Genomic DNA, 19298 nt, shown 5'->3' with positions numbered 1-19298 from the left:
CCGGAGACCCTCTGCACATGTACACTAATAATAAAAATACAGTAATGCTGCTATCCGTTAGCGGATATCCGTTAAGGCAATGAAGGGGTTAAGTCACAGTAGCATGTTTATTGGGGACAATGGCCCCCAATAAACATTGCTATACACAACACAATCAGGCTCTGTGCCCCCAACAACACCTAAAAACCCCTTCTATACATAAACCATAGTCATTTTTTTAGGCACAGGAATGGTACTATAGCCTGGCGGTGGCCCTCGGGTGTTGCCTGCAGTATCAAGTCTGTGGCCCAAAAAAATTATTACAAAACACATAAATACTTTAACATTAATACACCCCACCCCACTACCCACCCCTGTGAGGCATAACCACCATCACACCCAACACACCAGGAGGCCTACCCTCCATCCCTTGGGGACAATACCCTCTACCCCCAATACCCACATTCAAAACAATACACACACCCGCAAGAAACATAACAATTTTTAATAAACTATACATAACCCACCCACAACATATAGCAAATATATTGTGGTGTTACTTAACCCCTTAATACTATTTTGTGTGTGCAGTGTGATGTAGAATTACTTCTTTCATTTCAGATGATTATGATTGCATGGGTATATGTTGGGACCCTGCCTTAATGGTTTAATGTGGCTTATTTGGTGCATTTAGATTGTTTATGATCGTGTTAGTTAGGAATAAATTTGTTTTTGCACTGGTTTTGTGTTTGTCTACCAATCTTGAATAGGGATTTTTGTTTAGATTTGCTTGTAATGTTTTTCGGATGGCATTAATTGTGTGTTGTTAATTTATTATTGTCGACTTGTTTTGTTTATATAGAATGTTTACTTTCAAGCGTGTATTTGTTTTGGAGCATTGATTGCAATTGTGTACATGATGTAAATATTATTTGCTTCATGTACACATAGTTCAATAGTAAGTTTTATACCAATTTACTCTTTACTGCTTTGGATAGGTGCTTGCTTTATTCTCTTATGAGATGTGTTTTTTTTAAATTTGGCTTTGTTTTTAATTTGGCAGTGATGTTGTCAATTGCAGATCGGATGTTTTAAATAGCTACATGCATATCCTTTCTCATTTCTTTGTAGGTTGCTTAATCATACTTATATTTTACATACATTTATAAAGATATATGTAAAATAAGATATATATATATATATATATATATATATATATATATATATATATATATATATATATATATATTGTGGTTAGCAGGGGTGAGTGCAGTGTGTAATCGCCCCCACAGTGGTTGTTTATGGGTTGCGGGTGGGTCGCTTGCGGGCTTAACCCCTTCATGATCGTTGCTGTATTAACCACTATGGTAATGAAGGGGTTAAGTTGACCCGCAACACCCCCGGAAACCATAAACACACCCCCAAATTCCAAATACCCCCTTAATCCACTGACGCTCCCCACAGAAAGCATGGTAATGGATGGTCAACCCCTTCATTGCCTTCGCGGTTGGCCGCTAAGGTAATGAATTGGGCTGTTAATGCATTATTCCTGCTTCGGATGCATGGGGGGGGGGCTTTGGTGCTGATATTCCTGGGTATCAGCTCTGGAGCCCCCCTGCATCAATCCGAGGCAGGAAAAGGGCCAGATTTTTTTTTATGTCAGCAGCAGCTTTTTGCCAACTTCTGTTGGCGGAGCGATTTGGAGAAAATCTCTCCATTTTATAGCCCCGATCAGCGCCGAGATGCTGATCGGGGCTACTGGAATACGACGGATTTTAAAACTGGCGAGATATGGCTTCTCGCCACCCGCGCGGCGTGTTTTTTAAGAACATATACAAAACTGGCGGGTTTTACTCAGCTCGTCAATTTTTCGCCATGTTCTGAATTGCTGTAGGCAAATTTGGCAAATTACTGGCGATATTAGCCTTCTCGCTGCTCTCTGCATAGGCCTCTTGATGAGAATACAGTGAGATACAAATGTGTGCAAAAAAATGTTTTTATGCCCTGTAATGGTCTTGCCAGAGTTTAATAGGATTCTACGTGTGATAAAGATATTAAAGTTCTAGGCACATATACCGTGTGTAATAGCTTAAACATTGCTAAGGAGATTCAAGTGAAGCTACAGGGTGATCATGCATTCACAAGATATCATTACGATGAAGGATTCCGAGTGTTAGCAACATAATAATGCAGTTAGACGTTGAATGTCTAGCACAATTGTATCCCCACCCTTAAAACTAACTGAGCTCTTAAGTCTAACATAGTCAAAGATTGTGTAAGGGTACTCAAATACTGTACTTTCAGGAAAACATCTTGTAAAAAAGATATACTTTGAAGAATTAAAAAAATATTCATAGAAGTCTCCATTTTGAGTGGGTGATAAGATAGAGTGACATTGAAAAGTGTCTTTCAAATGTCTGCAAGGAACAAATAATTGCCTATTTGTGAAGGTAAAGGTATGCAGACTGTAGGACTGTAGGCTAGTCTGCAGCCCTAGGTCCTCATTGGGGTTACCCATAGTAAAGTTTCTTCAGTAAGAGACCAGATTTTTGTGGTTATGAAATTAAATCCAAACACTCACTTTTGATCTTCTTCACCCACTCATGGATTCTCTGGCTCAGCGTGACAGGCCGCAGATACTAAACATCCAGATTCAGCAAGCAAGGTAGAAGCAGCGCACACCCATGGGAGTCAGGGTCACCAACATTGAGTATAAAAAAAGGAAGTGTGTGCCGAGCACGGGCATTTTAAGTGAAACATCTTTGTCTTTTGTCAGTGAAATTGTGTTTTTATTTTTTATGAATTTGATTGAATGAAAGACTTTTGAGAGTATAATTTTTTTTCCCAGCAGAAATGTCCATAGTATCAGTTGGAATAGATGATACAATTGAAGTATGATAACTAAATTAAGATACATATATTTTATATTTAAAGTAAGTAAATGCTGTTCCTTTCAAAAGTCTTTCATGTATGCACAAACACTAACCACTACCACAGACCAAACGTAATAACGATAACCCAGGGATTACGAGACTGTCAGCTAGTGGACATTTGGAGGGAGCAGCACCCAGGGATGAGAGAGTACACCTTTTTCTCCCACACCCACAACAGATACAGCAGGATAGACTACTTCCTGGTTTCTAATAGAGTGGTCCCGGTGGTCTCCCGTACAGGGATACATGACATCACTTGGTCAGACCACGCACCAATTGAGCTGCGGTGCACTTTAAGCTTGTTGGACAGACCTGGAGTGAATTGGAAGCTTAATGAGCTTCTCCTGAAAAATCCGACAACAGAGCAGGAAATAGAGGAAAAAAATTAAAGAATATTTTAGGATAAACGATGGTATTGTGACACTGCACTCCACGCTTTGGGAGGCCCATAAGGCTACCCTTAGAGGAACTTTAATGAATTTGGCTGCTAGAAGGAAGAGGGACAAAGAGAAAAAGGTAAAAGAGCTGCAGGAGAGACTAGCACACCTCGCTGCCCTTCACAAGGAAAACAAACAAGGAAACACCTTGAAGGAGCTAACCGACACTAAAATAAAGCTTAATCTGCTGCTATCCTCCCAGGCTGAGAAGGAGTTGGCTTGGTCTAAGCATAAGTTCTATGAAAAAGCCAACAAGCCAGATACCTTACTTGCCAATAAGCTATGCAACAAGCTTTCAAATTATAGCATTCCGTCCATTCGAACACAGGGGGGGGGGGACCTTACCTCCAATCCTAGACAAATTGTAGAAGAATTCAAATGTTATTATGAGAATCTCTATGATGGAGATAAGGTCAACCACTCAGAAAAAAACAAAACAGGGACTGAAGACTTTTCTAAAAGAGGCACAATTACCCAAATTGAGCAGAGAGGAAAGAGTAGCATTTCAGGAGGACTTCACAATGGAGGAGCTAGCTGAGGTAATAAAGGCTCTTATGCCAGCCAAAGCCCCAGGCCCGGATGGCTTCTCAAATTTGTATTATAACAAATATCTTAAAATTCTAGCTCCCCAATTACTGAAATTATTTAATGAAATACTTGCAGGGGCCTCCTTCCAGATCAAATGCTCCAGGTATCAATCTCGCTGATCCATAAACCTGGAAAGGACCCGGCAGACTGCAAGAGCTACCGGCCAATCTCCCTGGTCAATTCAGATGTCAAAATATTTTCCAAGCTTATAGCCAACAGGGTGGGCCTTGTTCTTCCCAGGTTAATACACCCGGATCAAGTAGGGTTTATCGGAGGCAGACAGGCAGCAGACAATAACAGAAGAAAAAAACAGCGCAAAAAAACCATAGTGTACTATATTAAAAATCAATTTATAGGGTAAAAGGTGAGTGTTGCACGTACATCAAAATAAAAATTACACAGCATAACATGTTAAGGACATGTTACCACACGGCGGGAACAGCAGGACACGGGCAGATGTAACTGGAACGTCCTTCCTCTGGTCGCTGGTATCCAGGATCGGTAAGTACAACTCTGCTTGAGAAGCCTTCCTGAGCACTGAAGATACTGCAGCCGTCAGTTCAGAAGGGTTGATCTCCTGATCAGTTCCGGGATAGTCCGCGTGTGCGTGTGACATCATGACGACTTCCCAGGAAGAAGTATTTTGATACGAAACGCATAGGAGAGGGCGCGTTCCTTTATTTTCCCATTGTGGCTTTAATTTATTGCACCAGCTTTGTTCGGGACTTGTTCGGGACTTTTTGCTCACTCGACATACTACCCAGTGTGGTGAGACGCGGTGAGACGCGACCGGCAGAGGGACGCCACTTGATGACGTCACACGCACACGCGGACTAACCCGGAACTGATCAGGAGATCATCCCTTCTGAACTGACGGCTGCAGTATCTTCAGTGCACATGAAGGCTTCTCAAGCAGAGTTGTACTTACCGATCCTGGATACCAGCGACCAGAGGAAGGACATTCCAGTTACATCTGCCCGTGTCCTGCTGTTCCCGCTGAGTGGTAACATGTCCCTAACATGTTATGATATGTAATTTTTATTTTGATGTACGTGCAACACTCACCTTTTACCCTATAAATTGATTTTTAATATACTACACTATGGTTTTTTTGCGCTGTTTTTTTCTACTGTTTCTGTATTAGCTTGGTGTGCTGAGCCATCCTATAAGAACAGCGGCATAAAACCTCCTTCCAATCAGGTTATGTTATTTTAATCGAGGTCACAATATCACCTATCACCCACTTATCACTTTTGAGCGCAATATATTTTTGTATTACAGGCAGCAGACAATACCAGATGGATAATAGATTTGATCGATTTGGCCAAAATACAGAATATCCCGTCGTTGGTGTTAAGTCTGGATGCTGAGAGAGCCTTCGATAGGATAGACTGGCCTTACTTAAGAGAAACACTGGAGGAGTTCGGCTTTGAAGGACGCCTGCTAGGAGCTATACTAGCATTATATAGAGGCCCCACGGCAAGGGTAAGACACCAGGGCTTCCCCTAAGAACAGTTCAACATCCGCAGTGGCACGAGGCAGGGGTGCCCCCTATCACCACTGTTATTCGCCCTATGCATAGAACCCCTTGCTGCACACATTAGATTGAACCAAGATATTTCAGGAATAGCAGCAAAGGAACAGTCACACAAGGTGGCGTTATATGCAAACGATGTGATCCTGGCCATATCAAAACCACTTACCTCTCTGCCCAATGTCTTCGAGATCCTAAGACAATTCAACCAAATTTCGGGATTCAAAATTAACCAGACCAAATCGGAAGCCCTCAATATAAACCTACCCAAACAGGTAGAAAAATAAAGAGACTTAAACTGTCATTTCAAATGGCAAGCATCCGGGATAAACTATTTAGGGGTATATATCACCAAAGATTATAAATCCCTATACAAAGCCAATTACCCTAAATTGATTAAGACTCTAGGAGATGATCTCAGGGTGTGGGCGGCATATGGCATCTCTTGGTTTGGAAGGATTCACAGTGTAAAGATGAACCTCCTCCCAAGAATTTTATACCTGTTTCAGACACTCCCAATACCAGTGGTCCAGGCCGACATCCTCTCACTTCAGTCACGAATCATGCAATTCATTTGGAAGAAAAAAAAAACACGCATTAAGAAAGGCATTCTTATGAGGCCAACGACGAGAGGGGGACTAGCGACACCTGGCTTGTTGGCATATTATAAAGCGGCGCAATTATGCCAAATCGTCCAGTGGCACACTGATCCTGATGCACGGAGATGGGTGGCACTGGAAAGAGAGTGTTGCGCTCCAGTGGAGCTGCAAGACATAATTTGGTTACCCAAAAAGTGCCAGAGCACAATAGGAAAGCCGCTGCAGGCCGTGACAAACTCGTTGGCGGTTTGAGAGACCTCCAAATATCGATATAACCTAACCACCAAACAATCCCTGATGACCCCGTTAGTAAAGAACCCAGATTTCGCTCCAGGAATGCTCAGTAATGATTTTTTGATTTGGACGCAGTCGGGTTACAAACAACTAAAAGATCTGGAGGGGAGAAAATGTATTAAAACATTTGAGCAGATAAAGTCAGAGAAACAGATAGAGAATGTTGAATTCTTTAGATTCCTCCAGATCAGAGCTTTTTATAATAAATTCCCAATCAGACCAGCAAGGACAAATTTTGAGCAGCTGTGTTCTAGAGGATCAGACACGAGGGGACTTAAATCTAGGTTGTACAAGGAAGTAGTCTGTCCTGAGACACCTAACGAAACACGACTAAACAACATGAGACTATGGGAGACTGACCTAGGGGAGACGTTAGAGGACGAGGAATGGGACCGAATCCTGCAAGCGGCAGCCAAAAGCTTGATAGGCGCAACGTTAAAGGAAAACGCATATAAGGTCCTTATGCGGTGGTACCATACCCCACTAAAACTCTCTAAATTTTTCAGAGGATACACCCCGCTCTGCCCAAAGCAGTGCGGGGAGATGGCTGACTTAAAACACATGCTATGGTCTTGCTCGAAAGTGGTCCCGATTTGGGAACATATCAGAGAATGGATTCAAAGGATACTCAATTTGGAGATCCCCCATGATCCGTGGCTGTTCTTGATGGGCAGACGTATTCAGGGAATGTCGAATGCGACACACAAACTAGTTGCGCATTTTGCAACTGCCACGAGATGCGAGATTGCAGCGATGTGGAAACAGGCAGAATTACCAATAATCCCCAAGATCAGGAACAGAATTTGGCACGTATGCCAGATGGAACAGCTGACTAGTTTGGTCAACGATACTGGCACAAATTTTCTAAAAGTCTGGACGCCGTGGTTGGCCCAGACTGATATCCCGGGGGTTAAGGCTACAGTACCACAATTCTACACTGATAGCAGTAAATGCGTTCTCCTTTAACAAAGCAGGATTCATGACCACATAGCAACGAGACAGAGGCCATAATATAGAAGGGGTAGACAGCTATTTATGGAGATCGGGCCGACCAGCAGAGTATGCGAACTTAAGAAGTATCACACAAGCACGACAAGGCCAAACTCCCTCTTCCCCCCCCCCTCCCCGTTCCTTCCCTACGTCTTTCCCTAGTCTTGTAGGTCCCGTGTACCTAGTGTAAAACAAAAAAAATGGAAGTTATAAAAAAAAAGTCTTTCATGTATGTATGTGTATATATATGTATCTGTGTATATGTGTATATATATATGTTTATGTATATGTGTGTGTCTATATGTGTGTGTCTATATATGTATGTGCGTGTATGTGTGTGGTGTGTGTGGCCGCTGCTCGCAGATCCAAGTACCTCCCCGGGTTTGCGCTCTTCCTCTTCCCCAAATCCCCCCCACCCCCCACCCAACCGGCTTTTTATTTTTTCTGTGCCTGCGCATGCTCATGAGTGTGGGATCATGGCTGTGTCTGCGCAGGAACAAGCACAAATTTTGGAAGACAGATTTTTAGATAAGAACTATAAATCTGTTCAAATGAAAGAAGCTAGAGATAGGGTATCAACCCTTGATCGTAACAGTCTGTTGGGTACTACTAAGAAGATGGAAGCAAAATCGAATTTTATCCCCTTTATTACAAGCTTCAACAAAGAGTCACATCAAATACAGAAAATAATAAGGAGAGACTGGCATATCCTAAAGCAAGATAGTGTCCTGAAAGATTTTCTGCCTGAGAACCCACAATTGGTTTTACTAATTCTAGAAATCTTAAAGACAATCTAGCACCAAGTTCCCTTAGAAGGCAAGAATATACACAAGATGAAACATGGCTACCTGGTAAGCCAAATGGCTTCTTCAGGTGTGATAAATGAAAGGCTTGCAAATTTGGGGTAGAAAAGACAGATTCTTTTATTTTGTTTACTAAATGGAACGACATCCAAAATTAAGAGCTTTATTAACTGTAGAGTTCCTTTTGTGGTATATGTTCTTGCCTCTCCCTGTGGATGTCAATATGTGGGCCATACCATTCGCCCACTCTGGGTCAGGATATTAGAACAGATACGAAACATTGGTCTGGGTTTAGAAATTCATAATGTGTCTCTGCATTTAATAAAAATACCATAATTCAGACACCGTTGGACTTAAATATATGGGGATAGAACAAGTAGCTGTCCACTAGAGAGGAGGAAATAGGACTTTAGCTCTGTGCAAAAGAGAATCCTTTTGGATACATCGGTTGAGCACACTGCAACCAAGAGGGTTAAATGTCGATTTTTACATTAATGCCTTTTTGGTTTAAATTTTATCTGACTTTAATCTTCCACATATTATTTATGTTCATTTTATAATTTACAGTATGGGTTTATGATTGACCACTTTAATGTGGTTTATTTTTTATAAAAATATTTATTATTTATATATTTCTCTTTTTTAATTTATTTTAAAATATTTTAAAATTATATTGTCTTGAACAGTGAGCTATCATGGCTGCAGCATTTAACATTAATAATTTCTTAAAATTGGGATTATCTATTTAATTTATATATCATTCATAGATTCTATTGAAGTGGGGAATTATATTCATTTTATTGTCTTTTTTATTAAATATTTGTATGATTGATATCATTGTACTCTTTTAAATATTATTTATTTATATTTTAGCTATCCTGACTATTGTTTAGTTCAGGATTTATGTAGTGGCAATTTGCTTTGTATGTATACATGTTTATAATATCACTTGTGCTGTCTGTATTGTGATTATCCAGTGGCTTAACTCTGGAGCTCCGGCGGGTTACTATGGTAACTAGGAGATACATAGTGTATGCGCATGCGCCGTGATAGACATTGTGACGCCGGTCACGTGAGGAAACATCGTGACGTTGGTAGAGCCCAGATGTTTGATGACGTGGGATTGCGCCATGATGTACGACGCACAAAGGAATGGAGCGGGACATTTAAAAAGAAGGGGAGACATCTAGGACATGATAGAAACCCCTGAGGAAGTTCGTACAGGAGCGAAACGCATAGGGCAGAGCCTGCACTGAGCATCTACATAGTTGGAGGGCGTCCAGTACTGGAGAGCTGCAGCTCCAAATACAAAAAGATGGCCAACCAAGACAACAGCAAACTCTAAAAACAAGACGGTATGCCAGATGCTTCCTACTTCACCACAGGATAACTTCAAGATTAATCAGAGTGAAATACAAATCCAATATACATTTTATATAATAATATTTAAAGGATATAATATATGGAAATAAACAACTTATAAAATATACCTAACTCTATAACCCAAAAGAGAGGATTAGATAAAAAACAGAAGTCATAATAATAATAATAATAAAATAATGCAAACAAAACCTAAACCATTGAAACAAATCTTAATGAAAATTATACTACACAAAATCTTTAATTATAAATAACATATAATAAATAATAATAAATAAAAAATACATGTCTAAAGGGAGAAGGCCTGTACTATACAGAGTGAACGTCTCCAGGGTTCCATATGACAAAAAGGAAACAAATTATAAATGTCGTGCGGCCCTCGTGGATTCCCTATGTTTATCAGTGAACCCAGAAATAGTAATAAACGAGGATACAACTTGTAAAGTCCATATAAAATCGATGACTACCTCTTACAACAGGAAAAGTGGGGCGGGGGACAAATTCTCAAGATCCCAAAAATGAATGTAACGAGATATAAATGGTCTTGTCTCAATAATAAGAAGTAGATATATCCTAAATAAATACACGTTTCCGTATTTTGGTCCCTCGCGCGATGCTGCGTGCATGCCATCATGGCGAACACGCATGGGACTGGGAACACCGGAGGGTATTTAAAATGTAGGATGGTTTGTCACTCCTTAATAAAGCACCATCGGGTGCGAGACGCGTAGGAGTGCCTTTGGTGTCTCCTTTTGACCTTGTCTGAAGAATAAAGAGATTTTTTCTATTCAATTTTGTGACCCTGGTTCCCATGGTTGTGTGCTGCTTCTATCTTGCTTGCTGAATCTTATTTGTAACTACCTAAGCTTTTTTACCTGGAAATCTAGGAAAGTGATATCCCATGGGCTTGTACTGTCATCCTCAGAGCTGGGTATTAACAGTGCATCATTCTTCTGCAGGCTGCTGACATGGTGGCAGTGATAGGAATTGCTGATTGGAGCAAATATTCTCATTGCATTAAAAGTTGCTTGCACCGAATTGTTGGAAATGATCTGAACAGATTGTAATTTAAACCAGTTTTGAACAGAAAGTTTATAGTAGCTTTTTATTAATATAAATCTAAAACAAAATAAAGAGATGTATAGTAATTAATGAGGGCACAATGAACATATAACATTACAAAGTATCTGCAAGTAAATATGCATAAATTACTGACTTAAAGGAGCAATCCAAGCCGGTTTTTCTTCTCCTCATTTTTTAACACAGGATTGAAGCAGGGGATCTGTGCTGCTGAACCCCATTCATTTCAGCTCCGGGGACCCCCTGCTGCCAGAGATACTATACTCCGAGAGGGTGCCGGTATCGCCTGCAGTTTTCTGCAGATTACAGCCCCCGGTCACATGGGTCAATAGGAAGCCGTACCGGGTGACATCACGGCTTCCTATTGGTCTGTAGGGCTGGGACCTTTGAAAAGCATCCACAACATGAACCCTGGAGTGGCTAACAGCACCTACTACGGAGATAGATACCTCCAGAAGCAGGGGGTCCCTGGAGTGGAAATTAACGAGGTTCAGCTCCGGAGACCCCCTGCTTTAATTCTGTATTTAAAAAAATGAAAGAAAAAAATGCCTTGGCTTGCCTCTTTAAAGTAAAAAGCCTGTGTTGTCCCCATTTTAAAAAAATCCTGATACAGGGTTTTACTGGAGGGTGACCAACCTTTACCTCCAAGAGCCACCTGGTTAAATAATAACATTGACAGCCATATTTACTATGCAGAGCTAAGCCTTTAGACACCTGATGGCCCATTCACACGGATGACCCTTAAAATGTATTGTACTCCCTCTCACATTGTACTGTGCTGCAGAATATGCTGACAACATTCAAATAAAAGATAATAATAATAGGGTATTTTTGCATCTTATAGTTTAGTGCCGCTTAGTAAATATGACTAAGTTAAAGAATTATACATAGATTTCGTGTAAGCCTTGTACACCATCTAAAAGGAGTTATTATGTTAGTTCAAAGTTTTTTTTTCAACCAGTAAAAATATACATTAATAAAATAAAAATTGGAGCACTGAAATTGGTTTACGATTGAATTATCTTAACAAAAAGCAGTTCAAATAAGTGCACATTAAAAAAAATCACATTAAAAAATGGAAGACATAAAAATGACTGTCAAATAATATTAATGTGTTGGTACTCCTGCTATAACCAAGTTGTAACATTTCTGTGTATTGAAAATTAGTTTTTATGACAAAATAAGCTTTTACACTTACTATTATAAAAAAAAAAGTTTAAAAAAAGTCTAAAATCCTGACTTTTGTGGCAAGGTTTTAGACATATTTTCATAACTAAATCTGAAAATTCACAATATTAATCTAAACTATTTTTAGTGTTTTATTCTCGTCTTTTCAATCAGAAAATTCTAACTTAGATAACCCAGTCCCCAATAGATCTCATTTCAGTTTGACTGATTGTGGATTGACACAGGTGTGAACCGTGATCACATTTTCATTCTAACCCATGTGCAACATACAGTAGCACTTCATTTCCCCAGAGGATCTCCCTACACTGGTTCCTGCCTTTGTGTCCTAACGCCTGGACTAATGCAATGCACTTTACCTAAGACTTCCTGAAACAGTGCTGCGGAATGCCACTCCCCCGGTTGTTAAGTAACCAGACCCTTTCCTGTAATGTAACACCTGTTTTCCGTTCTCTGCACTGCCTGCCTATAAGGTTGGAAACTGTATTTCAAGATTGGCATGTTGACATTGAAATCCCCACATAATCAGGGTTTAATCTATCTGAATGAGCTCTTGGCTCCCTATAACCTCACTTCAATCCACAGGTGAAAGCCTGCTGACAGCTTCCAGAATCTTGTTGACATGCTTTGGGGCCCAAGCTTTCAGCTATGCTACTCCTACTTTTTGGAACTCTGTCTTTGCTTTGTAATGATGAAGCAATTTGAGTCCCATTGCGAGAAAAGTGCAAAATAAAGTTTTTCATGTTCTTATTTTTATTACGTTATTTAAGCTTTGAAACCTATATGCATGTGTGACAGGGTGAATGAACGTCACCAGCCATATACCTGGCAAACCTATGTTTAGGCTTGCAGTGCAGCAGTGACGAGGTTAAGTTTCAGTTGAGAAGGGCTGCTTAATTAGTCTGACCCAGCTGCATAATTAAGGTGTTTTAAAAACCCCAGGCTGTACACACATGCAGGCTAGCTGGTCAGGAAACAGGACTGAAATACTGAAGAGATTACTGCTATAAGGTCTGTTTTTCAAAGTACATGTGTGATGAACTGTCTGTGTCCTGCATGCAGAAGAGAAGCTGCCTTGTTTTCTGTGCTAAAGAGAAGCTATTTTGTTTTTGTCTGCTGAAGAGAAGCTATTTTGTTTTTGTATGCTGAAGAGAAGCTATTTTGTTTTGTGTGCTGTATGTTTTTAAGGCTCAATAAAGAAGCCTTATCAAGAGAACCCTCGTGTGTGGTTGCATGTACCCTGCAACAGCATGTCTGAAGGTGGTTTTTGGAATTTGCAATGGTACCCACTAAAATTTAGAACACAAGAAAGGTTTTAGCTGGCCCTAAACAGAATACACCATTAGCACAGGAACATGCTAAACCTTAGAAAAGTCTAAAACTATATTTTTTCCTCCATTCTTTAGCACACACCACCACATTTTGCTAAGAAATCAGTAATCATATTACGCTATATGTTTTTCAAGCTAGTTTTGCTCAACAGATAAAGAAATTAAGGAACCATGTTATATATATATATATATATATATATATATATATATATATATATATATATATATATATATATATAGTTAAGTTATGGTGGGTAAAAAAAGTACTTTTTTTACCCACCATAACTTAACTAAGTATGGTAAAGCCCATCCTCATTGCTTCATTGCATAGCCAGTTAACCAACCCCACACTGATGAGACCCATTAAGGTTGAAACGGCTGTCTGTGGATGGGTTTTCTGGCTATGCATCTTAACCCTGGCTGTGCTTAAAGCTGTGACCATGCAGCAAGCTTAAGCCTATAGGGATCCATGTTAAAAATGGTTTTAAAGCAAAAGGTGACACTGTGTGTCCATTTGCATGTCATTTCCCTTGCTGCAGTGAAAGTGCTGTGTGCTGGGTGATAATGGTGAAAGGCGGGGTTGCAGACCTGTCTAAGACATGCAAATGAGCATACAGGAATATTTCCATTTGCTATATATATCTATTAATATTGCACTCTATTTAAAGATATATTGTTTCCAGGTTTTATTAAAGAAACAAACCTTATTGTAAGTCCTATTATACTTCCAACATCGCCAAACGTCAGTGAAAGCCTACAACGAAAATAGAAAATAACAATAATGTAATATACCGTATGCACTATTAGCATTTCTTATCTATCCCTGTGTAGATCTGTTGCACATTATGATGGTTTTTAAAGACATTTATTTCTTCTCAGAAATAGGCAGGTGGTAATCTACTTGCTCCAAAACATACATGCACAACCCAGTCCAATAAATATTTAGGATGCTTCTCCTGGTAGTATGCCCAGAGGGAGGATTCTTTATAACATTAGTTGCTTACAGGTTTCTGTCATAATAGCGGTTTCCTCTCCGGAGTGCTAGGGGACACCATATTTGGCATTGGAGAAACAGTACCTTTGGATCCTTAATTTTTTTATGCCCTAACCCATGTTGATCCATATATTAACATTTCTTTCCTCTTTAAAAGTTTCCATTGAATGCCATTATACCATAGTTCTTGCCCTAATCCAACAACAGGTTAAAACAATATTCAGTATAGTTTCCAAATTCTTCTTCAATAAAGTTGATTTCATGTGATCAAAAAAATAATAGAGGGCATCAATGCTTGACCCTTGTAATAATTTTTACTCGTGTATTTTATGGACCAACAGGAGAGATGAAAACATACTATACATGTAGCTGTTTTTGTTTGCCCATTTAAAGATTTCACAACCTATGTAAAGTCTACACAAGACTACTCCTAATAAAGTAAGAGGAGAATCTACTTTTAAAGGAGCAATACATAGCTTAATAAAGATTATGTTTTAAGACTGAGGAATTGCACAAGTTGTCTATGAAATGTAGGCTCTGGTCATTAAAGGCCACACTATCCATCGGAAGTGGAAGACTGTGATCCTGAAAAGCTGCAGTATTTCACACTTATGGGATACAAGGCAATTAATGTAATCTTGAAATGTTGTTAAATTTGAAATCAGCATGAAGTGGGAAGAACTGGAGGTGTCTACAGTGTGAACTCTAAATTTAAATATCATGGCATGTCCAAGTCAGTTTACAGTAAGTCAGGAATGTTTTCAGAATGATCAGTTTTTGGATAGAGTAGGCAAACGTACTGGGGTTGGTAATTAAATACTGAATGTAAGCAACTTGGAATGAAGGTAAAAGACATCTTACCGTGCACCCCACAACTGGAACAATCTACCTAAGACTCTCAAAACTGCCACCAGTCTAGTTCTTTCAAAACTAAAGCTGTCTCACATTTTAATCTGGTCTGTAACTATTACAGTACATACACTTATAATATATATTATCTTTAACTTTGCGTGCAATGTCTTGTATATAATGTATAACCCTGGTTACTTAATGTAACTACTGTATGTATTTGTAACCGTATATTTGTCATCATACACAGGCGACACGTTTTATCCGAGCACGGCTAGCACCGCAAGCCGGGGGATGCCCCGGCGTACTAGCCGCACTCCCTCAGCGTGCCGCGCATCACCGATGCGCGGTCACGCGTCATCGGGTGCCTGCGCCCCCTGCACGCGCGTCCAGGGCTCCCCGAGGGATCCCTGGTGTCCCGCGATGTGGGGGACGGTGGCAGGGGGTTCCGGGGGACCCGGCGGACCCGGCAGCGGGAGGAAGAAAGCCCCGATCGGAGGGCGCTCCTCCGCTGCTTCGGCGCGCGCCCGGCACCCTCCGGCGCGCGCCAGGTTACTGCTGCGGCCGAGAACGGGCAAATGCTTGAATAAACTCGGCCACAGCAGTAACTCTATGCCCAGGACATACTTGAAAACGAGAGGTAACTCTCAATGTATTACTTCTTGGTAAAACATTTTTATAAATAAATACATTTGGAATTTATGACACTAACATTACAGTACCATGTGTAGCCATGCCAGGTTTTGGCTTCCAGTCTGCCCTCCCTGTCATGTACTGATGCAGTGGCCATTATTCAAACACAACATGGCGCCGATTTTGAGTTCTCTGCTGTACCCCACGCAGCATGAACGCGGCCAATCGCCCCAGGCACCCGCGCCTATCACGGATGTTTTGTTTGAATTTCATTGATTCTGTTTCTTCGTTTGCAATAAAATGGATGAATTGTAATGTGTACAGTACTGTGCTACTGTGATACTTCATGTTTTTAAAGCTGCAGTTCAGTCTTTTTTTTTTTTTTTTTTTTTTTACATTTATTTTTTTACTTCAATAGTTTTATGTGTGCAATCTCTAATTACCTAAAGAACAGTATAGCTGCAGCTCAATTCGTTTTCCATGTATTGATAGGTCGAAATTTGGTGACATATTAAAAGCTGGCATTTGTTTATAATCTGCTTGACTGGCAATGGAAGCTCATGAATATTCATGAGCATTCCTGCACTTACAAGTGCTAGAGGGAGGGCAGGGCTGACAAAGGGGTGTGCCAGAGCTTGTGACAGGACATGAAGGGGCAGTGCCTTAGCAAATGGCTGTTAAAATAGAATACAAGAAAATTGGTCTTTCAAAGTTGTTTTTTTAAAAACAGAAAATGCTAAAAGTATTTTTTCTTACTACAGAACTGATTTATTAAAAAAAACAAACATGCAGGATATTGACTGAACTGCAGCTTTAATAGCTAAAACACTAAAATTTGTTTTTCTGCACTCGCCGCGCTTGCATCTTAGTGCGGGAAGGCTGGAATTCATCCCGCGGTTTCAAATTGGCATTCCAATGTACATGACACGTGAAGTGTTTGAATAACGGCCGCTGCATCAGTAAGTCCTGGTAACCGTGCAGGGAGTGGCTTGACCAATCCTGAGTTTTCCCTACAGAAGCAGCTCCCTTGAGTGACAGGGGAGGAGGTGGTACTAGGCCTGTGTTCTACCCAATCCTGGGTTCTGACCTGGTACCTTCCTCCCACTGTACTTAAGGGATTGCACCACCAAATTGTTTCAGTGCCTCTCCCCACTTGAGAGAGTGGCTGGTACACACAGAGGTGTCTGTGCATTGGCACCCTCTGTTCCTCTTACCTTTGGGGGAAGGTGAGTGATAACATTCCCCTGGTTTTGCTAGAGGACTAGGGAAGAGTAAAGACTGCTTCAGATGCCCTTGGTCTGGAGTGTAGGTCCAGGGTCCATCCAAAGATTGCAGACCTGTGCGTGAGCTGTACTGCATGTTATACTGTGCTGAAGCGGAGAATAAAGAAGTTCCAGTTTAAAATACTCCGGCCTAGAGTGCAATATTTCTGGGGGGAGTTAAGTAATTCTTCTGCAGGAGATTGCCTTCATACATCTTGAGCCTGCAGTAGATGGAGGTGCTGTACTGTGAGAGATAAGAACCCATGATGTATCCCAGAAGCCTGTCCTGTTCTCCCCAAGAACATCGGCGGAGACACAGGTCTGTGAGCCAGCAGGTATGCACCGCCTTGCACCATGTAATGGCAGGATGTCCCAGAGGGTGGGGGAAACACCGTTACACATGTTAAATAAAAATCATAATATTGAAGAAGAGTGATGAGTGATCTGTCACTATACAATTTCTATGGAGTGGTGAGACATTTATCAAGAAATATGGGTGTAAAATTGTGACTGGCTGTAGCATCTGTAAAGATTTTCGGGTGATCCACAGACATTTTGTTTAGAACACACATGTGGCGGCTGGGGCAACCTGACTAGCATATTAAAGGTTAAGCCCAACCAGTACCTCTACCAATCAAGATGGATGCCAGGACTCTGGCTTAAAAAGACCATCTCATTGCAGTCAAAATGCATTACTTGTGTGATACTGGGAGTCCCTGTAACAGGTTATTCTCCCAAGCTTATATAATGTAATCAAATTACTTTTTTTTTATCTGCAGGACAGGTACTTCACTTAGACAGCTAGAACACAAAGGAATCTGGGCATGCTATGTAAATGTGGGCTGGGAGTAGTGCTTGGTACACTGTAGGAGTGGGGAGGGCTGTTGACTCAGACCTGCGGAACAGTCACGCCACAAGCGGGGCCACTGTTCATTGCAGACTCTGGGGCATCTATTTCTACAGCAGGTATCAGGATAAAACTGGAAACTGAGGCCTGGATCTTAGCCTCAACTGACTCAGTTCCCATTGGTCAGTTTGAATGTCCTACACTCCTTAGACCCACATCTTTGGACTGTCCTAAAGCACTGTCACCTCCCGGGGCCATGATTAGCCCATGGTCTGTTCTGGTGATTTTTAACCTAAAACCTTGTATTGTGTTGCTCCTGTTGGCTCCGGCCGAAATAACCTTATAATATTTAACTTCTTCATTCTGTCTGGGGATTGTGACCCTGTGTAATTGTCCTGGTCTCCAGTGACAGGCTTTATGTGGTGTTAGGGGTGGGATAGCTAGACTCAGTGCTGAAATTCTTGTGGGCATTTCAGCACTGAGTCGTCTCAATTTTGAGACTGCAGAACAAGGAGTTGCATGCACTCCTTGCATGGCTTAGGTTTACCCTACCCCCAAATAGTTATCTTAATCGACCAGAAGATTGACTAAGAGAATTACATACAATTGCAGGGCCTGGACCAAGGAGAATGTAATCTCCACTGTGAAGAGTACAGGCTGCAAACCCATACCCATGAGAAGCTGACCAAGGTTGATGATATTGTCCAGACTGCATGATGAGGCCAGACTGCATGATGCCACAGTAGACCCCGTTGCTGAGCTGGATGAGGCTCTGTCCCCGATCCCAAGACAGAGTTCCAAGACTCGGCTCTTGGTCTGAATGCATCACTCAGCGATCCAGCTCAAGATTGTCCAGTCAACTTCCCCAGCCCCCACACAGTCAACGGCAGCTGCAGCTCCCAGGCAAGTCTTCCTCCCTGCCTCATGTACAATAGATTCGCAAAGTTCAATGAGACAAGGACGACAATAACAGGTATTTGGAGTGTTTGAGCATCAGTGTTTCCTAAATCAACTCCCAGAGGAAGACTGGGTAAAGTTCTTATCCCCCATATTGAGCGAAAAGGTGACATATTGGAAGATGGACCGGCGACTACTGTAGTGAAGGAGCTTCTTCTGGCCCGATATGAGATTAACCCCAAGACCTACAGGACTCAGTTCTGTGCAGTGAATAAGGGATCCCAGAATCCCACATAGAATTTGTATCCCGGTTAGCCCACAACACCCGATGGGTAGTCGGTTGCGAGGTGAGTCACATTACTTTCAAGTCCGAAGACCTCTGCTTCCTGAGGTACAGGCCCCAGTATGGGGTTCCGGTATCTCCTGTAAGTTTAAATGTCCCAGTCCTGTGTGCCATGATGCGGGACATTTAAACTTGTAGGCGGCACCGGATAAGGAGGCCTGTAACTTGGGGAAAAGGGTGTTCTCAGACCTGAAATGAATGCGGTTCAGCTCCAGAGACCTCTTGCTTTAATTCTATATAAAAAAATAAATTAAATAAAAACAGTGCTCTTATAGAGCTGTGCAGATAGAGACCGCTTCCTTCTGCTCTCACTGCGCAGCTCTTCAAGACTGGTAGCAGC

At 41.2% G+C, this 19298-nt stretch overlaps 1 protein-coding gene across 1 annotated transcript in view; it reads right to left on the bottom strand.

Moving 5' to 3' along the window:
- LOC142490337 (V-type proton ATPase subunit S1-like protein) overlaps positions 1 to 19298 on the bottom strand; it is a 69882-nt gene that overhangs the window by 13887 nt on the left and 36697 nt on the right. Inside the window, exons 5-6 of the mRNA XM_075592505.1 lie at positions 13837 to 13887; positions 10413 to 10656 (exon numbers count right to left, since the gene is read on the bottom strand). Of these exons, the coding sequence (XP_075448620.1) occupies positions 10413 to 10656; positions 13837 to 13887 (295 nt within the window). The remainder of the gene's footprint in view (positions 1 to 10412; positions 10657 to 13836; positions 13888 to 19298) is intronic.

Source organism: Ascaphus truei, chromosome 1 (assembly GCF_040206685.1).
Source record: "Ascaphus truei isolate aAscTru1 chromosome 1, aAscTru1.hap1, whole genome shotgun sequence".
In the NCBI taxonomy this organism is placed as follows: domain Eukaryota; kingdom Metazoa; phylum Chordata; class Amphibia; order Anura; family Ascaphidae; genus Ascaphus; species Ascaphus truei.
Note: the sequence above shows the minus strand (reverse complement) of the source record. Positions and strands in the feature narration are given on the sequence as shown.